General features: G+C 46.9%; 2 protein-coding genes and 1 long non-coding RNA gene across 3 annotated transcripts; 2 read left to right on the top strand and 1 right to left on the bottom strand.

The window, feature by feature from the left end:
- The first annotated feature begins 445 nt into the window (after positions 1 to 445).
- LOC120961176 (uncharacterized) lies at positions 446 to 1465 on the top strand. Its single transcript, XM_040384865.1, has one exon. The coding sequence runs from the start codon at positions 446 to 448 to the stop codon at positions 1463 to 1465; it is 1020 nt and encodes a 339-aa protein (XP_040240799.1).
- Positions 1465 to 3284, top strand: LOC125908310 (uncharacterized). The gene is made up of 2 exons (XM_049611001.1): positions 1465 to 2823; positions 2889 to 3284. Exons 1-2 carry the CDS (start codon positions 1465 to 1467, stop codon positions 3282 to 3284), a joined length of 1755 nt encoding a protein of 584 aa, XP_049466958.1.
- A 10426-nt stretch (positions 3285 to 13710) lies between these two features.
- Positions 13711 to 17686, bottom strand: LOC120951186 (uncharacterized). Its single transcript, XR_007451834.1, has 3 exons — positions 16429 to 17686; positions 16265 to 16362; positions 13711 to 16186 (listed from the first exon to the last, which is right to left on the bottom strand). It is a non-coding gene; the product is annotated as an uncharacterized LOC120951186 (long non-coding RNA).
- Between the last annotated feature and the right edge of the window lie 601 nt (positions 17687 to 18287).

The raw sequence follows: 18287 nt of genomic DNA, 5'->3' as shown, positions 1-18287 counted from the left end.
AGTTCGTTGGAACATGGAGAGTTTCCGGATCTCTTCAAAACTCTCAATTTCATCAATCGACAGTGTGAGGTGCTCGAAAGCTGCACGCCAGAGACGTCACGGAAATCAACAAGCACCAAAGCCTTCACCTCCACCACAGCTGCCAATCCATCGTGTGTTCTGTGCCAGCAGCATCATACTCTTCAGAACTGTCATCGCGATGTCCGTATTGCAGAGGAAGAGCAAAGTACAGTCATTGAAACGCTGTTTCAATTGCCTCAGCGCTGGACACCCGGTTTCGCAATGCCGATCGAAATGGACGTGCCGTATCTGCAAGAAACGTCATCATCATCTACTTCATGAGGAGCAGCTTCCAGCAGCACCATCTCTTCAGCCTCCAGACGCCGCTGCAACATCTCATCAGCTTCCAGTCGATGCAGCTCAACCAACATTCATCGGGGCATCGATGACGTCATTGACGACAGCAGTGCCATCCACAGTGTTATTGTCAACAGTAGTGCTCAACATCACCGATCGTGCCGGAGTTAGCCATCCATCAAGAGCTCTCTTGGATAGCGGAGCTCAATCCAACTTCATCACCGGCAGGATGGCACAGTTCCTGGAATTGCCGCGGAAGCTGATCAATCTTCCGCTATCAGGCATTGGTGGCAGTACAAGATCGAATGTGCGACATTCCATCGAAACCACCATCCATTCTCGATGCTCGAGCTATGCTGCATCATTGGAGTTGCTTGTGCTACCGAAGCTGTCAGCAGACATACCAACTCAACGAATCGACATCAGCCACTGGAAGATTCCGGAAACCTGCATCTTGGCTGATCCATCCTTCAATCGGCCAGGAACCATTGACATCATCTTGGGAGCAACACACTTCTACGAGATCCTGAGGACCGGACGATTCTCCCTGGGTGACAGTATGCCAACCCTTCAGGAAACTGAATTTGGTTGGGTAGTCAGTGGCAGTGCTACCATCGCCGAACCCATGTCACCGGTAATGTGCGCGGTGGCAACACACACGAACGAGTTGGACAACCTGATGAAGCAGTTCTTCGCCATCGAAGACCTGAGCAACATACCGAGTTGGAGCATCGAGGAACGAGCCCGTGAGGATCATTACACGGCAACCACCACACGAGAAGAGGATGGCAGGTACATGGTTCAGCTTCCACGCAAGCCAGAGATGATTGGCAAGCTTGGCGATTCAAGGACTATCGCACTTCGACGGTTCCTAGCACTAGAACGTCGACTGCAACGGGAACCCGACACCCAACGTGCCTATGTGGACTTCATGGATGAGTACCTTCGCTTAGGTCATATGAGCAAGGTGGCAGCTTCTTTAAAGAACGATGAATCGTTTTATCTACCACATCATCCGGTCTTCAAGACCGACAGCACCGCGACGAAGTGTCGAGTGGTGTTTGACGCATCGAGTAAATCTTCAACGGGTGTGTCTTTGACACACTAATGGTCGGGCCGACCATTCAACAAGATGCCACTTCTATTTTGCTGCGGTTCCGGACTCAACCAATCGCGCTTACCGCTTACGTCACAAAAATGTACCGGCAGGTTTGGATTCATCCAAAGGACCAGTCACTGCAACGCATCATTTGGCGGAGTTCACCGAACGATCCGATTCAGGAGTACGAACTCAACACAGTAACATATGGGACAGCATCCGCTCCATTCCTGGCAGTGCGCTCGTTGCAACAAATCGTAGCGGACCACGGAGGAGAGTTTCCAGCCGCCGCAGAACGGTCCTGTGACTTCTACGTAGATGACTTCGTTTCCGGCGGGCAATCATCTGAAGCGGCGCAGATGCTGCAGCGGCAAACTGAGCAACTTTACGCAAGTGCAGGATTCGAACTGCGGAAGTGGGCTTCCAGCGACCCATCAGTACTCCAGAATGTCAACCAGGAGAAGATAGCACCCAGCCCTTATGCTACCAGTGGATCGAAGGGACTTCTCGCCACCCTCGGTTTGATTTGGGACCCAGCATCTGACACGTTGCAATTCAAAATCAACACCCCATACGTGATTGGGGCAATCACCAAGAGAAAGGTGCTATCGTGCATCGCCAGGATCTATGATCCTTTGGGCATCGTCGATCCCGTAAAAGCCATGGCCAAGCAGTTCTGGACCCTGCAAACAGAGCAGCAACAGCCCTGGGGATGGGATGACGAGTTGCCACATCATCTACAAGGAGAATGGATCAACTTCCACAACCAGTTGATACATTTACAAAAACTACACATTCCTCGTGTAGCCATCAGGCCAGATTCGACATCAAGCCAGTTCCATTTTTTCTGCGATGCATCGGAAAAGGGATATGGCGCATGCTGCTACAACAGAAGCCGAGATGACAACGGGAACATCACGATGCAACTGTACGCGTCGAAAACTAAGGTGACACCGATAAATAGCAAACATTCCATTGCTCGACTGGAATTGTGCGCTGCACAATTGGCCAGCTTGCTATATGATCGGGTCAGATTAGCGGTCAAGCTCTCGTCTAATGCAACCTTCTGGACGGATTCAATGACCGTAGTTCATTGGTTACGAGCATCGCCAAATTGCTGGAAACCATTCGTCGCCAATCGCGTCTCCCAAGTGCAACACCTGACCCAAGGAAGTGTTTGGCGACACATCCCCGGAGTCGACAATCCAGCGAACTTAGCATTGCGTGGTTGCTTGAGCAAGGACCTTCTAGACAACCCGCTATGGTGGCAGGGTCCTTCCTGGATTCATCTACCCGAGGACCAGTGGCCTGAATCACCAGTATCATCATCGTGTGAAGCAGCAGTAGCAGAGCAGCGAGTCACCACAGTAGCTTGTCCAGCTACAGAAAAACCACCACATCGCATTTTTACGCTATACTCTCATTCTCCAAGCTTCGAAGGATTGTGGCATATTGGGTGCAATACTTCAACAGGCGCTTCAAGCGTCGACAGTACGCGGGTATTGGACTTACAACCCCAGATCTACGGGAGGCTGAGGAAGTATTGTGTCGGCTGGCACAGCAGGACCAATTTGAGCAGGAAATGAAGGCTCTTCAACATAACAAGCCGATACCTTCATCATCGAAGCTGAAATGGCTGCAACCGCAGCTAGGAGTAAACGGCATCATTCGCGTTGGAGGACGTCTGTCCAATGCACCTCTACTAGAAGACACCAAGCATCCAATCTTGGTTCCCAACAACCATCCATTGGCTGAGTTACTAATGGACCACTTTCACAAAACTCGACTCCATGCGGGGCCACAACTGATGCTGAGCAGCAGTCGCTGACGGTACTGGATCGTAGGTGGCAGGAACATCGCCCGACGTGTGTATCATCACTGCATCACCTGTTTCCGAGCCAAACCTTCAGCTTCAGAGACGCTAATGGCAGATCTACCATCCAGCAGAGTGACACCTGGTCGACCCTTTTCAATCACTGGGATTGATTATTGTGGTCCAGTATTCATCAAGGGACCACATCGAAGAGCCGTTGCTACAAAGGCTTATGTAGCAATATTCGTTTGCTTCACAACACGAGCTATTCACATCGAGCTCGTGTCCGATCTCACCACGGAGGCGTTTTTATCAGCATTACGCCACTTCGTCGCTCGTCGCGGTCTTCCCGAAGAGTTGCATTCCGACAATGCAACGAACTTCAAAGGAGCCAACAATCAGCTAAATGAGCTGTATAGACTGCTACGAACACCTGAACACCAACAAGGCATGCAGAGTTGGACATTGGAAAGGCAGATCAACTGGAAATTCATCCCACCACGTGCGCCTCATTTTGGTGGGATTTGAGAGGTAGCTGTGCGCTCGATGAAGCACCACTTGGTTCGAGTGCTGGGACACACCACTCTATCTTTTGAAGACATGACAACGCTATTGGCTGAGATCGAGTGTTGCCTGATTTCCCGTCCTCTCACCCCGATGATGGAGGACCCATCAGACGCAACAGCCCTTACCCCAGGCCATTTTTTGGTTGGGTCACATCTGCAGCAGGTTCCAGACGCCGAGACGACGATCGTTCCTGAAAACAGACTCACTCACTGGCGCCTAATACAACAGCTAAAACGCCACTTTTGGAGAAGATGGCACCAGGAATACCTTCAACAACTTCAGCCGCGTTCGAAATGGGTAAGCGAAGGACAAGCGATTAAACCAGGTACGTTAATACTAATCAAAGAGGACAATGTGCCACCAACGACATGGCCATTGGCACGCGTTACGGAAGTACATCCGGGAAAAGATGGAAAGATTAGGGTGGCAACGTTGCGCACAAGTACAAAAATGAACATCACTAGGCCACTCGTTAGGTTGTGTGTTTTGCCTATCAGTTAGAGATTATTAAAATTGTTCAATTTTAAGGTGGCAGAATGTTGGATTTTGAGATAGGCAGAACACACCCGCAAGTTAGGCAATGAATTAACAACGCCTATGCATAGGCAACACGCATTACATGTATTTTCCCATTAGAAAGAATTCCCATTTAGACCAGTTCAACCAGTTCCATTTGGAATATTGCCAACTTAACTGGATTTAAACAGGAAAATGTATGTATCGCTAACGGAGCACGTCGGCTCCTGATAAGAACCCCCCAGAAATCACCAATAAATCGAGTTAGAATTCCAGTGCTAATACTTAGTTCTTTCTCCAGTTTTTGTGAGCATTGCTCTTCTTGGGAAATTCGATTCTCATTAAGAGTGGCAAGACCTCCTTGGCAATATCCGTTGTTAGATAGGCGGAAGTTTGCATCGGGGTGCCAGCCATTTTCAAGGCTTTTGCTCGGGAGTACTGCTCCCCTTTCTTAATACAGTCCACGAGACGGAGTAGGCCGTAGAAACCTACAATATCAACAACGCCACCTTTTCATGCGCAGTCCAACGGACAGGCAGAGCGGTTTGTGGACACCCTAAAGCGCGCATTAAGAAAGATACAGATAGGAGACATGTCTCTAGATGAGGCGCTGGACACTTTTGTGCAGTCGTACCGTACCACTCCTAATCCGGCGCTTGAGGGGAATGAAACGCCAGGGGAATTGATGGTTAAGTTTCCCGTAAGAACCCACCTCGGTCTATTGCGCCCGCCAACTTTAATTGAAGGGGAAACTAATATCGTTTATGGAGGATTTATGCCAGGTGACGCTGTTTTAACAAAAGTGTATGGGCGGAATTCATGGAGATGGATATCGGCTGAAGTGATAAGTAAGTTGGGGAACGTCATGTATCAGCTAAAAGGGTCAGATGGCAAAATGCTCCGAAGACATCAGGACCAAATGCGGGAGCGAGCATCGAAGGTCATCCCTCAGATACTGCAGCCAGGTAGCGAATCCATTCAACTACCCATTGATGTTATACTGGATGAATGGAAACTTCCGTTGGTGAGCGATCAATTACCACTAACCAATACATCAGGCGGATCGTGCTCGGACCCTCTCTCTTAACCACTCTCCCCGGAGCGGACAGCACACCGGGAGACCAGTACTACCATGTTACGTTCACCTCGTCGGTCTCTCGGCAGAATGAGAGGGCATCAAGCGGGAACCGAGCGGCGGTCGGGCACTCGGCACGGGCATTCAGAGGAGCAAAGATATCATTAGCGAATACACGGTTTTTACCTACATCTTAAGCTTAAACCCTTCCCGCGTTGTTGGCCGTTGTTAAGTAGCGCAACATATCACAACATAAAGTGCAATGTTTTAATTAAAATAAATGTCACATATCACTAGACACTTATAAAAGGACACTTATTGAAACAATTAAAAGATAACAATTCGTCCTCCGATAAAGCAGAAAGAACACCGCGGATGGTGCAGTACGGGAAAGTGTTTTACGCAGGAAAAATATTTCACGCAGCACACAAACACACACTCTTTCCTCCACGGTTCAGAGCACACTGAACTCACTTTTTTGCTTGGATGGAAAAGAGCAAACACCCAGATGAGTGCGATGGAAGAAAATGACTTGTGTTCAACAGGGATGGGTAGAATCATACACACGAAGAGTGCAGGAGAATTATTTTCGTGTGTTAAGAGAGAATTGATGAACACCCTTGTTGGGGACTGCGCTGCCCCAACGTGGGAAAAGAAGAAGACAGTCGAGGTTTGTAAGGCCTCCACCTCGCGGAGAACAACCGGTGAAAAAAGAGCTGAAGCCCACTAGCTTCAGCCTGGAGGAAAACCGATTTTCTTTCTGCCTAACACGAGGAATTGATACACTCGGAGTACCAAAACAGGACTGGTTGTGTTTATTTGCACGTCTGCTGCTTCGAAAGTTCTAAACCAACAATCTCTCTCTCAGCGCTGACTCGCGCTTTTAACCGTTCGCGCATGGGAGAGAATCGTAAGAAATTGATATGTGTGGGTGTGAGAGAATAAACTCGATCGCGCACGAGAATAATGCAAAACGTTAACGTTAAGAATTCTAGAACTTCTCTCTCTTTCTTCTGCTGCGTGTTTCACACGCGCTGCAACTGGTTCACTGTCGGAGCGAACCGTTTGGGCGCGAACATGCACCCTCGGGCTGAGAAGAATCCTCTGAAGCACTGCAATCAGGTTTGCAGTTGTCTTCGATCGGCAAGATGTAAATTTGGGATACGGCTCGTCGATAAATCGCTCCGTCGATTTTAACGTCCACAGCTCGTACGAGGTTATCTGGTCCCGGGTAAATGTTCACGATTTTGCCCAGCTTCCAGGTCTGCAAAGGCAAATCTCTTTCCTCAACTAACACGATCATTCCAGGGCGAATGTTAGGAAGTGTCTGTTGATTCTTGCTGCGCGGTTGCAGGCTCTGAAGATAGGCCTTTCTCCACTGCTTCCAAAACTGCTCCCTCAGTTGTTGCAGGTATTGCCACCGAGACAGACGATTCATCGGAGTACTGTCGTAGCTTGGCTCGGGGGTAGCAATCAGAGAACGACCAACAAGAAAAAGGCCGGGCGTGATGACTTCTGGATCTGAAGGATCAGCGGAGATCGCAAACAGCGGTCGCGAATTTAGAATAGCTTCCACTTGAGCTAGGACCATTGCAAACTCCTCGAATGTTAGTTTAGCGTCCTTCAGCGTTCGTTTTAGATGGTACTTAGTGCTCTTGACGGCTGCCTTCCAAAGACCTCCAAAATTTGGCGCTTCTGGTGGGATGAAATGCCTCACGATCTCCTTTGGCTGACAATATTTCTCGATCTCGTCAACGGTCGTTCGGTTTTGAAATAGTTGGTACAGCTCATGTAGTTCCGAACTAGCCCCCTTGAAATTACATCCATTGTCCGAAAAGATTTCCTTGCTCAAGCCGCGTCGACTGGTAAATCGATGAAATGCAGCAAGGAAAGTCTCGCTCGACATGTCCGAGACTAACTCCAAGTGTACCGCCTTCGTTGCCATGTAGACAAAGACAGCAATGTAAGCCTTCACAAGGCGAGGTTTGTATCGGCCCTCCTTGACCCATACCGGACCAGCGTAGTCTATTCCTGTTTTCTCGAACGGATGGGCTTGAGTCACTCGACATGACGGCAGGATGCCCATCAACTGGCTGGAACTTCGAGGCTTCATTCGGAAACAACGGACACAGGATCAGGGTGATCTTACGGACTGATGATCGTCCATTTAGCAGCCAAAACTTCAATCGAAGCGCCGCTAGGAGACCGGAGAGACCCGCATGCATGAGCTCTTGGCGAAACGTCAGGATGATGAGATCGGTGATGGGATGCTTTGGTAGCAAGATTTGATGTTTACTGGACAGTGGTAGATTGGAATTCTGGAGTCTTCCTCCGACTCGCAGAATCTCGTCGATGATGAACGGATGCAGAGCTTGAATCCGCTTACACGGCTCATTAGTCTTCACTCGGTGGATTTCGTCAGCAAGAGCCTCATACTGAATGACCTTCACAATGACGTTTAAAGCGCTTCGAAGTTCGGAGATGGTACAATGTTGGCAGGTTACACGCCTTGAAACGTCTCTTTGTCGACAATTCATGATGAAGCGTTGAACTAGAGCAATCACTCGTTGCAGTTTTCGAAAAGAGCTAAACTTCAAGAACACGGGTAATTTGTCTTGATTGATAACCAGCGCTGCAACGACGGGTGACGCTCTTAATTCTGGAATGATTTCGTCAGGAAGATCTTCCGGAATCTCTACGCCGTAATGTGCAGAGAGTGGTTGTCTTCAAGGTTTCTGGCAGAAGACCTCGAGACACGATGTCAGCTGGATTTTCCTTCGTTGAAATGTACGTGCAATGGAACGTCCAGCGGTTCGGTAAGGTTGCAAATTTTTTCACTTCGATTTTGCACAAACACTTGCAGGTTTGTAAGTGGTTTCTTCAGCCAAGCAAGGACAATTTGGCTGTCAGTCCAGAGTATGATGTTGTGGAGGTGAAGATCGATGGACCCAGCAACCTTGGAGATCAGCCTTGCAAGAAGATGGGCTCCTAGCAATTCCATGCGCGGAATGGTTACTGGTTTCACTGGTGCAACCTTCGATTTGCTGCAAAGCAAACGAAGACTTGCAGTTCCATCAGGAAAGATGCAGCGAAGATACAACGCTGCTCCGTAGGCTCTTTTGGATGCATCAGAAAAACCGTGCACTTCAACAGCAATGTGGTTAGGAAACACCACACACCTCGGTATTCTGATGCCATTTACGTTCTTCAGGGATGTACGAAACTGCAGCCACTCTTGCAGCAGTTCTCCTTCTAGGCTGGTGTCCCATGGAAGTCCAGCCAACCAAATCTTCTGCAAAATAAGCTTCGCAATGAAATGACTGGCGAGAGCAAGCCAATCGGGACAAATAGTTTGCTTATCTCGGAAAGAACGGATCGCTTGGTTGGTGGATTGGAATGTTGCATGAACTGGTAAACGACGAATGCAAATTCGTCTCGATGTGGATTCCATGTCAATCCGAGTGTCTTCAAGACACCTTCAATTTCGTCGCCGAGAGTTACCAGTTCCTCACGGTCAGCTTCGGGGACGTGTTTCAGGAGCTCTGGAGAGTTCGAACTCCACTTGTGAACTGGGAATCCAGCGGAATTGAGTAACCCGAGGAGCTGGGTATGACACTCAATTGCTTCAGCCACAGTGCTGGCTCCGGATAGGATGTCGTAAACGTAACAGTCGTCTCGGATGATGTTGACTGCCTTCGAATACGACGACGCTTCGTCGATGCTCAACTGCAGTAAGCACCGAGTCGCAAGGAAAGGAGCACATGATGTTCCATAAGTGACGGTTGTCAACTCTAAGACGCGAAGAGGAAGTGCTGGATCAGCACGCCAGAAGATGCGTTGAAAACACGAGTGGTCGGAGATGACCTTGATCTGCCGATACATCTTCGATATATCAGCTGTGAACACAACCAAGTGTTTCCGGAAACGGACGAGGATGACAAAGATGTCGTTCTGCATAGTTGAACCCACCATTAAGGCTTGGTTGAGAGCTACATCGGATGTTGTAGCCTTGGCGGTTGCGTCGAAGACCATTCGCAGCTTCGTACTGGAGCTCGATGGACGTAGGACAGCATGGTGAGGTAGGTAGTAGCAAGCCTTGTTCGGTTCGTCGGATTCCTCTTTGACTTCATGGCCATTGCTTGTGGTCATTACCAAGAGCTTCGTAGTCATCGATGAACTTGGAGTACTTGAGCTTCAGGGAATGATCTTTCTTCATTCGCCGTTCTAAAGAGAGGAAACGACGCAAAACAAGCTCTCGATTGTTAGTTAGTACAGGTGGATACTCACGAAATGGTAGGGTGACAATGTATCTTCCATCATTGTCACGTCGGTGGGTAGCAAGAAAAATCTTTTCGCATTCTTCATGCTCGATCGTTTCATCTTTATCTCCGATGTCTTCAACTTCCCAAAATTGATTCATGGTCTCGGAAAGCGTAGTGGTGGTAGCGATGAAGCTCTGCTGATTGGTTGACTCGTCCTCGACGTCTCCAGGAACAACCCATCCGAAATGAGTCTCTTGCAGGTCAGGCAAATCTTATCGTAGCTGCATTCTGTTTGACTTGAGAAGACACATGAAATGGGACACACCCAGTAACATGTCGATTTGACCAGGCGTATGAAATTCAGGATCGGCAAGAAAGATATCGGGTGGTAGTGGCCAATTTGACACGTTGAGCTGGCTTGCGGGGATGATTCCTGTGACCTTAGGAATCACGAGGCACTCGGCGGTTGTTGAGAAGGTTGAATATCGAGATTCGACGTTCATGACGACTTTTTCCCGAGCACACGTTTTAACTGTACCGACTCCAGTAATCGGCACAAGTGTGGGGATACGCGGGGTGAGGAGGCGATCGGCCATCGACTTCGAGATTAAGCTCACCTGTGAGCCGCAATCCAACAGCGCACGACAGGGGATCGTCCTGTTGGATTCATCTCTCAGGTTCACGAGAGCTGTCATAAGCATTGTCGTCCTTTGTTCCAACGGTCGGCTGTATGGAACGGCGGCGTTAGACGTGGGATGATTCGATGCTTGAGCCTGCTGCTCAAAATGCATGGATTGGATGGGGCTTGCCATCTGTGCTTGGGTATCCGGCATTTCTGGTGGTTCCTCATGTAGTAATGTGTGGTGTTTACGCTGACATTTAATGCACGTTCTGTTGGACGAACAGTTGTTGGAACGGTGACCGGGTCGAAGGCAGTTGTAACACAGTTTCATCTCCTTCACCTTGGCATTGCGTTGTGCTACTGTGAACTGTTTAAAAGAGGGACACTCGTGATGAGGATGTGCCCTGTTGAAAAAGAGGCAGAGCTGGTTATTTGTAGTAGGTGCTGCAGCATGTACTCTCTGGCTTGTGGATTTCGAACATGATGGTTTAGAGCTTCCTTGGTTCATGGAAGTTGCTTGTGGCCGACTCTGGAACCGTTCTAGAACCTAACATTCGCCTTGCAGGAACTTTAGCGTTTGGTTAAAGTCGGGCAACCTTCCATGTTCCTGCATTCGTTCCCACAGTCGAACAGTTTGTTTGTCCAGCCGTGAAGTGATGATCTTTGTTAACAACAAACCAGACAATTTGTCGACCTTGATGTCCTGATACTCTAAACCTCCAACGTGCCGTTGAACTGTCTTTACGAGCAGGTTGAACTGTCTTTACGAGCGAGGTTTCAAATCCAGGAGATCAGCCAGATGTGTGTCAACAATGACTCGGGGGTTCTCGAACTGGGACTTCAGCTGTTTCCACGTTTGCTCGAAGTTGTTGTCCTGAATCATCTTCACTGTGATCCAACCAGAAGCATCTCCAACCAAAGCCTTATCGAGATGATGCAGCTTGATGGCGTCGGAGTCTTTGCCCTTGGCAACAATGTCCTCAAACATCGTCTGGAACTTTGGCCAGTTCTCCACCCTTCCGTCGAAACTTGGAATAGGCGCTCGCAATGGTTGCTATTGCACGATGAATTGCTGCGTAACAGTGCTATCTGCTGGGGCCATAGGCTGCGACCGCGCTTCAGATAGCTGCTCGATTGTGTTCATGGCTTCGGTGTGTAGAACATCGAATGCCGTTAGCATCTCATCTTGCTCATCGAGTTTTGACGACGGAATCGATTCCAAGATTTCTCGATGCACGGCGGAGTATTCTTGATAATGAATATCGAGCTTTTTTGCAAACACCTTTATTCTTATTTATTATTATTATTATTATTATTATTATTATTATTATCATTTACGTTATCGGGCAATAGGCCTAAATAACAGATACAAATTCTTAATTAGTAAACAACTTAAACATAAATAACACTAGCCCTTTACAACTGACGAAGGTGAGAAACAGGGATATGAAAATCTGCAGATGATTCAAGTCTATTGTAGCTGACACACATTTTAATTAATGGGTCGTTAGCGCCAAATGAAGAAGATCGAAATGGGATCCTGATTAAAGACCTGCTTCTAAGATCCCTAGTAGGTGCAGAAAAGCTGATCAGATTTAAAATTTCAGGTGCATCAATAAGCCCATTTAATAATTTATGCATGAAAATACATTGAGCATTCTTTCTCCTGTGTCCTAAAGTTTCGAGACCAAATAACTGAAACCTGACATGGTACGGGGGGCGTGGCATTTGGTTTGACCAAGGAAGACGATAAAACATAGCGCGTGTCACCTTTTTCTGAACTTTTTCTATCATGTCTATATAGGTCACTGGGTTTGGACACCAAACAACGCAAGCAAATTCTAGTATAGGACAGACTAGGGCACAGTATAACGATTTAAGACAGAAAGGATCTTTAATGTCGGAAGAAGCACGTAGAATAAACCCTAATATATTTAATGCTTTTGAGACGATTGTGTGGCAATGGCACGATAATATAAGTTTACTGTCTAACATTATTCCTAAATCACGAGCTACAGATGACCGCGGCACACTGTCTTGATCTATTTTGTAATTAAAAGTTATTGGAATCCTTTTCTTAGAGAAAGTAATGCAGTTACATTTTTGTACATTCACAAACATTTCGTTATCATGGCACCACGTCAAAAAACGGTTTATGGAATCTTGAAGTATTTCGCAATGATTTGAATTTTCAACAGCAAGGAACATCTTAAGATCGTCTACATATAGTAAAACATTGACGTTGGGAATAGCAAACACAATATCGTTAATAAATATAATAAATAATAATGGCCCCAATATGCTTCCTTGTGGAACACCAGAAAAGTTACAGAAAGGGTCAGAAAAAGTTTTTCCAATTTTTACATTAATGCAACGGTTCATTAGGTAGCTTTCGAACCATGCTAAAAATTTTGAGTGTACACCATATTTTAATAATTTAGCAAGCAATAAGTAGTGGTTAATCTTGTCAAATGCAGCGCAGAAGTCGGTATAAACGACATCAACCTGGAGGCTCTTGTCAATATTGGAGTAGCAAAATTGAAGCAAATGAAGCAGGTTAGTTTCAATCGAACGTTTAAGCATGAAGCCGTGTTGCATAACAGATATAACAGGCAAGAAAGCGTAGGACATGTGGCGGAACATAACTTTTTCAAACAGCTTACTACAAGCACATAACATAGAGATTCCGCGATAATTACATATATCAGATTTGTCTCCTTTTTTAAAGACAGGAAACATGTAAGAAGATTTCCATATTTGCGGGAAGCATTTCGACTGTAAAGGCCGGGCTACATTGATCATACTCGCAAGTGTAATTTCGATTTTCACTAGCGCATCTGGCTGCGACTGGTGGAAGCTTTTTTTGGTCATCGAGGGAATGGTCATGCCAAATCTCAAAATTTAGTAGTTTTTCCATCGTTTTCCATTGCAAAAATGGATGCAATGCGTGCAAAACATGTGTATCTACGTTTTACAAAACTTTTCTCCTCCGATTTAAATAAAAAAAACATGGAAAATTAACGTATTTCTGGAGCGGCTCCAAATTGTTTGGCAAAATGCTTCGGTCAGCCACCGCCAGATGCGCTAGTGAAAATCAAAATTACGCTTGCTAGTACGATCAATGTAGCCCGGCCTTAAGGATTTGTTGAAAAGTTGAGTCAGAATAGGCAAAAGAGCAGCCTTACAATGAATAAGAATTGCACTGGGAATGTTGTCCGGCTCAGAGGCATACGAAAGCTTCAGTTGCGATATGGCAGCATCGACTTCATCTTCACTGATAATAGATGTGGATAAGTCAACTGCGTCGTTGATTGCGGAAAGTGCTGAAGATAGGTTGAGAGGTTTCGAAGAATTGCAGGTGTACACGGAAGCAAAATGGTCTGCAAAACCTTTGCAGAGGTCATCTTCACCCGAAATGATGTTTCCCTTGAAGTTCATTACGCCGATGTTTCCCTTGAAGTTTCCCTTTAGCTGCGTTTGAGTTACCTTCGTCGGGTCTTCTTTGGCTTTCTCTAGCATGTTGTTGATGAGAGTAACTCTGCGCTTGATTTGGCCACGCTGGTGAATCAGCACCTTAGCGTCGATAGCTTCATCCTGGGATCTCTTCGGAGTGTGATCCTGGCCACCCATCCTGGTACGTATGCCTGTCGATGAAGCTATTTACACTTTTACCCAGAAAGCGTTGTCAAAGCCACGCTCACGCTTGTTCACACTTGCACCGAACACGGTATTCAAATTCACGGAATTGTTCAAGGAATTACTTGAGTTTTTAGCGTTGTTTAAGCCACGCTAACGCTTACGCACTCACCATGCATGAAACAACAGCATGCGCACGAGTCTGGGATCATACGCAAAATACAAGGAACGCGCACCTTTGTGGAAATGTCTCGAACATACATGAACGAAACACTACTGCGCGCACTTCTCGCGCGCGAGTCTGCACACACATACACGAGACAAAGGCAACGCGCCAGACAGAGGAATTGTTATCGCGCTCGGACGTACGACTTCGCTATGCGCGCTTCTTCTCAGGCACACACATAAACGCACACGAAACAAAAGCCACCCCGTCCGGCAAAATGAGTGTATTTTTTGAGTGATTTGAGTACCGTCCCCCGTTAGCAGTTACTCTTGGAGGAATGAGTTACACCCTCGCGCGACCCGTCCGGCAAAATGAGTGTATTTTTTGAGTGATTTGAGTACCGCCCTCCCTTAGCAGTTACTCTTGGAGGAATGAGTTACACCCTCGCGCGAGCCCTCTCCCTTCCCACCCGGAACGCACGGTGGGCTCTGTAGTTCTCAATGTGTTGTGTTCTTTCCAATCATGCTACCAACACATCCAAAGATATTTGTTTCTTTCGTTTCTCGTTTTCTTTCATGCATTGCCACGATCGCAAATACGCACTTATTCTAACAACAAACACAAACACGGTCATTTTTGGTTACATTATACACTTTATTGAAACATAAATTACACTTTCACAACACATTTAGAATCCTTCATACTCACGAATGGCGTCATACTACAAAGTACCGGGTCAAGCCAGGCTGCGGGAAACTTGTCGACAATCTGTGTTGCCTCTGTTCAGCAAATTCTTACCTGTCGATGCACGCACTGCATGTGCGTCTGTGCACACTGTTTATTCACTTCACACTTCACCAAAACACACCGGCGCACGAGACTTATAACGAAATGCGCATCAACGCACAAACACTACGCGCGGGACTTAGAACAAATCGCGCACAACCATCTCCGGCAAAGCGTCGCGCTGTACTGGTGGTTTTGTACGCGTAGGAGGGGGGACATACGGAGCGATGGTTCGATGCTGTAGTGTAAGCGAGACAACACGATGTGACGAGCAGCTCGAAGTTGTTGAGCTCGCGGAAAGAAGACACACACATGCACAGACGGCTCGTCAAAGCACGGTATTTGTATTGGTGTTAGTGAAGCGCGCGTGTAAAACAGAATGCGAACTCTCATCGCCGCGCGTTTCTCCTTGCCTCCTCAAGCTTCCTCAAACCCGTCGGCCTGAATCACTCAAAATTTGGGGTCTCATTGTTTGCGTGGACGCGCCAGACAGAGGAATAATTTTTCGCGCTCGGACGCACGACTTTGCTAAGCGCCCCTACGGACAAAGAGCGGGTAATTTTTATCATGGTGTGCGTAAAAACCTAGTGTCAAGCCGATGGAAGATTTCCCTACGGACAAAGAGCGGGTAATTTTTATCATGGTGTGCGTAAAAACCTAGAATCAAGCCGATGGAAGTTTTCGTAGGCTTAAAAAAAGGGGAGAGAATCGGTACCACGGTTCTCTCCCGTTCCCATATAAAATACACGGTGCGCTCTCTCGGTTTCCGAGGTTCTTTCTCGGTTTCCGATAATACTTTTAAAAGAACCTCGGAAACCGAGAGAGCGCACCGTGTATTTTATATGGGAGCGGGAGAGAACCGTGGTACCGATTCTCTCCCCTTTTTTAAGCCTAGGAAATCTTCCATCGGCTTGATTCTAGGTTTTTACGCACACCATGATAAAAATTACCTGCTCTTTGCTTGTAGGGTCTTCCATCGGCTTGATTCTAAGTTTTTACGCACACCATGATAAAAATTACCCGCTCTTTGCTTGTAGGGGCATGCTGTTTATTGAATAATATTCCTCTCCCTTCCCACATGTGTTTTGGCATACTCTCGCTGTGTAGACGGCAGAACGCTTTCCCCCTTCCAAATTTACCGTTCTTCCTCCTCTCGTTCTTCCTTCCTCCTACCGCGCTCGGGGTACCATCCGTGCTGCGCGTGTTCAGCTGACTTCAGTTTAGTCATGAACAGGAGCTGCGCGTGTTGAACCGGCTTCTGTTAAGTAATGACGTCCTCACCGGGGGCTGAATGAAGCAATAATGAATGTAAGTAGTATGTATTACTATGGAGAGATTAGCGCATAGGATTAGATCAAAACTTACCTTAATATTTTAAAACTGGAAAACGTTTTCTTTCCGTTGCTCACTTCGAAGATTGTTGACGAGGCCAGCATGCAGTCGTTGATAAATAGCGCACACACCTGTAACTTTTTAGACGCCAAAGGTTATTTGAATGTACCTGCACAAGCACACAGCAAGAAACTTACCTCAACAATTTGCTAGGATAAATCATTCTATAACTGAGGAAGAAGGAACCCGGCACAAAACGAAAATGAGCAAAGAACGTCGCACAAGAAACCACACCTTACTTCAGTACATTCTTCCATAGGGACAGTTCTGGACAGACTGAGGATGCCTAACACCCGGATGAGCGCGATAGCAGAAAAATCATGGTGGATCGAGAGAGATGGGTAGACTCGGTCCAGTGTTATCCGCTGGTAAATGCATGTGTGTGTGACGAACGAAAGACTTCAAACCCCGCTTCCCCCGTATTTCATCGATAATTTTTCGTCACACGCACACACCTCTACACGGGCGGCGGTTTGCCGTCCAAAATCTAGAGAGAGAAGACAGAGCCTCTCGCTTTGGCACAGAGAAAAACCTCTCAACAACTTCGGCTCTGCTACTTGGGCGCTTTCTTTCATAAATTGCCACGATCGCAAATACGCACTTCTTCTAACAACAAACACAAACACGGTCATTTTTTATTTCATTAAACAATTTATTGAAACATAAAGTACACTTTCACAACACATTCAGAATCTATCATACTCACGAATGGCGTCATACTACAAAGTACCGGGTCGAGCCAGGCTGCGGGAAATTTGTCGACAATCTGCGTTGCCTCTGTTCAGCAAATTCTTACCTGTCGATGCACGAACTGCATGTGTGTCTGTGCACATTGTTTGTTCACTTCACACTTCACCAAAAATCACCAGCCCACGAGACTTTGAACGAAATACGTATTAACGCACAAACACTGCGCGCTGGACTTAAAACAAAACGCGCACAACCATCTCCAACAAAGCGTCGCGCTATACTGGTGGTTTTGTACGCGTAGGAGGGGGGACATACGGAGCGATGGTTCGATGCTGTAGTGTAAGCGAGACAACACGATGTGACGAGCAGCTCGAAGTTGTTGAGCTCGCTGAAAGAAGACACACACATTCACGGACGGCTCGTCAAAGCACGGTATTTGTATTGGTTTTAGTGAAGCGCGCGTGTAAAACAGAATGCGAACTCTCATCGCAGCGCGTTTCTCCTTACTTCCTCAAGCTTCCTCATACCCCTCGGCCTGAATCACTCAAAATTTGGGGTCTCATTGTTTGCGTGGGTTACTCTTAGAGGAATGAGTTACACCCTCGCGCGAGCCCTCCCCCTCCCCACCCGTAACGCACGGTGCGCTCTGCAGTTCTCAGTGTGTTTGTGTTCTTTCCAGTCATGCTACGAACACATCTAAAGATAGTTGTTTTTTTTGTTTCTCGTTTTCTTTCATGCATAGACACGATCGCAAATATACACTTCTTCTAACAACAAACACAAACACGGTCATTGTTTATTTCATTAAACACTTTTGTTGGAACATTTATAAGGTTCCACGGCACTGTCAGCGTTATGAGGGACAAAAACACATAAATAGGTGAAAGGTGTCAACTTTCGGCCTTTCTCTAACACGATTTCGACCAGTGTAGAATAAAAACTAATTTTTTGGCACTCGTCCACCAGCCTAAAAAATTTGGTTATTAATTTCATGTTAGAATTTCTAACATTCCAAAAAATTATTTCGAGCAAACTATACCGCCTTTATAACCGCGTAACAACACCGAAAAATCCGCGTTCGCATTATTCCGTGTAGTGGCAAATTTGCAGTGCAAGTAAGACAAGATGGAAAACCAGCAGGAGGTGTGCAGGGCAATACAGGAGTGCAACTCTACACCCATCGTGAATCCGGCTACGAGGCGTGAAGGAGTTCAAGTAACCAGGGCGTCAACGAGCTCGATTCCGGAAAGTGAGAGTACGCGGCAATCTCCTTTGGAAGCGAGCACGAGCCAGAGCAAATTGGAAA

This window comes from Anopheles coluzzii, chromosome 2 (assembly GCF_943734685.1).
Source record: "Anopheles coluzzii chromosome 2, AcolN3, whole genome shotgun sequence".
NCBI classification, from domain to species: Eukaryota; Metazoa; Arthropoda; class Insecta; order Diptera; family Culicidae; genus Anopheles; species Anopheles coluzzii.
Note: the sequence above shows the minus strand (reverse complement) of the source record. Positions and strands in the feature narration are given on the sequence as shown.

Coding starts and splice junctions, on each gene's coding strand:
- LOC120961176 (XM_040384865.1), top strand. CDS start 446: ATGACGTCATTGACGACAGCAGTGCCATCCACAGTGTTATTGTCAACA.
- LOC125908310 (XM_049611001.1), top strand. CDS start 1,465: ATGGTCGGGCCGACCATTCAACAAGATGCCACTTCTATTTTGCTGCGG. Junction 2,824..2,888: donor CAGAGCAGCGAGTCACCACA/GTAGCTTGTCCA, acceptor TCATTCTCCAAG/CTTCGAAGGATTGTGGCATA.